General features: G+C 49.1%; 1 protein-coding gene across 1 annotated transcript in view; it reads right to left on the bottom strand.

The window, feature by feature from the left end:
- The window catches only part of LOC122550360 (microtubule-actin cross-linking factor 1-like), a 5,060-nt gene extending 4,719 nt beyond the window's left edge, over positions 1 to 341 (bottom strand). The window contains exon 1 of the mRNA XM_043691089.1: positions 109 to 341. Coding sequence (XP_043547024.1) covers positions 109 to 341 — 233 coding nt within the window. The remainder of the gene's footprint in view (positions 1 to 108) is intronic.
- Positions 342 to 3,988: the final 3,647 nt, after the last annotated feature.

Raw genomic sequence — 3,988 nt, forward strand, 5'->3', positions numbered from 1 at the left:
CCCCCGTGTGCCCCTCCCCCATCGACCCGAAAGCCCAGCACACACACAGTGCACACAGTTGACTCTCTGCCTGTCCCCCTGCAGTTGGTCACGGTCTTGCTGCCTCACCTGGTGTCTATCCCTTGGTTGACCCTGCACCACCGATGTCGGAGATGTTTCAGGCTCTCCATGTACTGGGCCAGTTGAGCGATTGGCTTTTGACCACAGTCTCTCATTCTCTCCATCAGATTCTCAGCTTCCTTTATGTTGCTGCCAATTTCCTGGTAGAATTCCTGGCCCTTGTTCACCTCATGTTGCAGGCTCTGGGAGGGTAGGTCAAACTGGTTAATCCTAGGGATCATCTTAAACTTTGTCAATGAACAAGTAGATCACAGTGGATTCTAACCCGTGCACACTGTCAGGATGCCTGGTCTAGCATTCCTTCTCCCTCACCCACTGCCCTTGAGTCTCTTGCTAAAGTCAATTCCATTGCTGTGGGTCTGGAGTCACATGGAGTCACATGACGAGGTAAGCTGCTTTTTGTTCAAACCCTTGTCCCCACAGCATTATACTGGGGCTCCAGGGTTTCCCATTTCCAGTGACAGTACCACACTTGCTGCTACTGAGTGTGGGTGCTGGTGGGGGGAGTGGATGTGGTGCCAATCAAATGAGCTCCAGCTGTGCTCTAACCAAAGTCCTGTGCAGCTCCAACATGTCGTCCTGCTCTTATAATCTGTGCCATGATAGATAAGGGCAAGTGACCCGAATGCCTCCTTAACCACCCTATTAACCTGTGCTGCTGCCTTCAGGGGTCTGTGGATAAACACAGCAAGATCTATCAAGGGGCGGTGATTAGATTGTGTCTTATGGAGACGATCTTTACCTGGCATTTGTTCAACACAAGTGTCACTTGCCATTTGTCAGCCCAAACCTGGATATTGTCCAGATCTTGCTGTATTTGGACACGGACTGCTCTAGTACCTGGGGGGCTGTGAATGAAGTTGAACATTGTGCAGTTATCGGCCCCACCTCTGACCTTGGGATGGAGGGAAGGTCATACCCTGAGATGACTGACCTCCAGCAACCATGACCACCTTCCTGTATGTCAGGTTTGACTCCAACCAGCAGAGAGTTTGAGAGTAGAGCAATACAGTACAGAGACACACTGCCTGTGTGCAGTCCGTATCCCCCTGCTCCCTGTCTATTCATATATCTGTTACAATGCCTCGTAAATATTGCTATTGTATCTGACTCCACCCCTTCCTCTGGCAGGGACTTACCACCCTCGGTGTAAAAATACTTCCCTCTCACATCTCCTTTTAACTTTCCCTTCTTTTACCTAAAACCTATGTCTCCAAATAATTGACCTTGCTACTCTGACCATCCATTCTAGCCATACCTTCCATAATTTTGTAAACTTTGATCAGGTTGCCCTCTTATCCTTCAGCGTTTAGAATACTGTGTACAGTTCTGGTCGCCACATTACCAAAAGGATGTGGACGCTTTGGAGAGGGTGCAGAGAAGGTTTACGAGGATGTTGCCTGGTATGGAAGGTGTGAGCCATGAAGAGAGGTTGAGTAGGTTAGGATTGTTTTCATTAGAAAAAAGAAGATTGAGGGGGCACCTGATTGAGGTTTACAAAATCATGAAGGGTATCGACAGGGTGGATAGAGAACAAGCTTTTTCCCATGGAGAAGGATTCAATAACAAGAGGTCACGCTTTCAAAGTGAGAGGTGGAAAGTTTATGGGGGATACACGCGGCAAGTACCTCACACAGAGGGTGGTGGGCGTCTGGAACACGTTGCCAGCAGAGGTGGTAGAGGCAGGCACGGTAGATTCATTTAAGATGCGTCTGGACAGATGCATGAGTAGGTGGGGAGCAGAGGGATACAGATGCTTAGGAATTGGATGACAGGTTTAGACAGTGGACTTGGATCGGCTCAGGCTTGGAGGGCCGAAGGGCCTGTTCCTGGGCTGTACATTGTCTTTGTTCTTTTTTTGTTCTTTGTTCAAATGAAAACAAACCAAGTTTGTCCAGTCTCTCCTCATAGCCAACACCCTCCAGACCAGGCAACACCCTGGTGAACAGTTTCTGTACCCTTTCCAAAAACTCCACTTCCTTCCGGTAGTGTGGTGACCAGAACTGTGCTCAACGCTCCAAATGTGGCCTGAGAAAGTTCTGTACAGCTGCGATGTTTATACTCGATGCCCCAGCTGATGAAAGCAAGCATGCCATATGTGTCTTCTTGACCACCTTATCCAGTTGTGTTGTCACGTTTAGGGAACTGGTGATTTGTACGCCCAGATCCCTCTGTGTGTTGATACGTCCCCCCTGCATTACATCTTCCAAAATGCATCACATCACATTTGTCCAAATTAAACTCCATTTGCCATTTCTCCACCCAATTCTCCAACCTTTATATATTCTCCCCACTATCCTTGGGGCATGGGAAATTGTACCTCACGAACCTGATTGGGTTTTTTTTGAAAAGGTGACAATGAAGGTTGATGAAGGCAGAGTGGGGGACATTTTCTATATGGACTTCAGCAATACATTTGACAAGGTTTCACATGGTGGACTGGTTAGCAAGGTTAGGTCACATGGGATCCAGGGGAGATAGCCAATTGGAGATAAGATTAGCTTGAAGGTTAGACACACAGGGTGGTGGTGGGGGGATGTTTTTCAGACTGGAACCCTGTGACCAGCGCTGTGCCACAGAGATCAGTGCCGGGTCCACTGTTTCTTTGTCATTTATGTAAATGATTTGGATGTGAATAAAGGGGGTATCGTTAGTACATTTGCAGGTGGAGGTGTAGTGGACAGCGAAGAAGGGTATCTCAGATTACAACAGGATCTGGACTAGATGGGCCAATGGGCTGAGAAGTGACAGATGGAGTTTAATTCAGATAAATGTGAAAACAAATTTGCATTTTGGGAAAGCAAATCTTAGCAGGACTTATACACTTAATGTTAAGGTCCTAGGGAGTGTTGCTGAACAAAGAGACCTTGGAGTGCAGGTTCATAGCTCCATGAAGGTGGAGTCGCAGGTAGATAGGATAGTGAAGAAGGCATTTGGTGTGCTTTCCTTTATTGGTCAGAGTATTGAGTACAGGAGTTGAGAGGTCATGTTGCAGCTATACAGGATATTGGTTAGGCCACTTTTGGAGTACTGGTTTACAGCTCCACCTTCAACACCATTATCCCGTCCAGACTGATCTCAAACCTCCGTGCCCTTGATCTCGGTTCTGCCCTCTACAACTGGATTCTGGATCAGTGGTGCTGGAAGAGCACAGCAATTCAGCACCACTGTTGAAGTCCACATTGATGCCCTGGGGTTGAAGTGTTCCGAGGCGGAAGATGAGGTGTTCTTCCTCCAGGCGTCTGGTGGTGAGGGAGCGGCGGTGGAGGAGGCCCAGCACCTCCATATCCTCGGCAGAGTGGGAGGGGGAGTTGAAATGTTGAGCCACTGGGCGATGTGGTTGATTGGTGCGGGTGTCCCGGAGATGTTCCCTAAAGCGCTGTGCTAGGAGGCGCCCAGTCTCCCCAATGTAGAGGAGACCGCATCGGGAGCAACGGATACAATAGATGATATTAGTGGATGTGCAGGTAAAACTTTGATGGATGTGGAAAGCTCCTTTGGGGCCTTGGATGGAGGTGAGGGAGGAGGTGTGGGCGTGGATTTCAACAGTTTCCTCATGTCCCCTTCCCCCACCTCATCCTAGCTTCTAACCTCCCGCAACTCGATCCCCTGACCTGTCCGGACTTGTCCGACCTGCCCAGCTCCTTTTCCACCTATCCACTCCACCCTCTCCTCCCTGACCTATCACCTTCATCTCCTCCCCCACTGACCTATTGTACTCTATGCTACTCTCTCCCCACCCCCACCCTCCTCTAGCTTATCTCTCCACGCTTCAGGCTCTCTGCCTTTATTCCTGATGAAGGGCTTTTGCCCGAAACGTCGATTTTGCCTGTCCTCGGATGCTGCCTGAATTGCTGTGCTCTTCCAG

Source organism: Chiloscyllium plagiosum, chromosome 5 (assembly GCF_004010195.1).
Source record: "Chiloscyllium plagiosum isolate BGI_BamShark_2017 chromosome 5, ASM401019v2, whole genome shotgun sequence".
Classification (NCBI taxonomy): Eukaryota; Metazoa; Chordata; class Chondrichthyes; order Orectolobiformes; family Hemiscylliidae; genus Chiloscyllium; species Chiloscyllium plagiosum.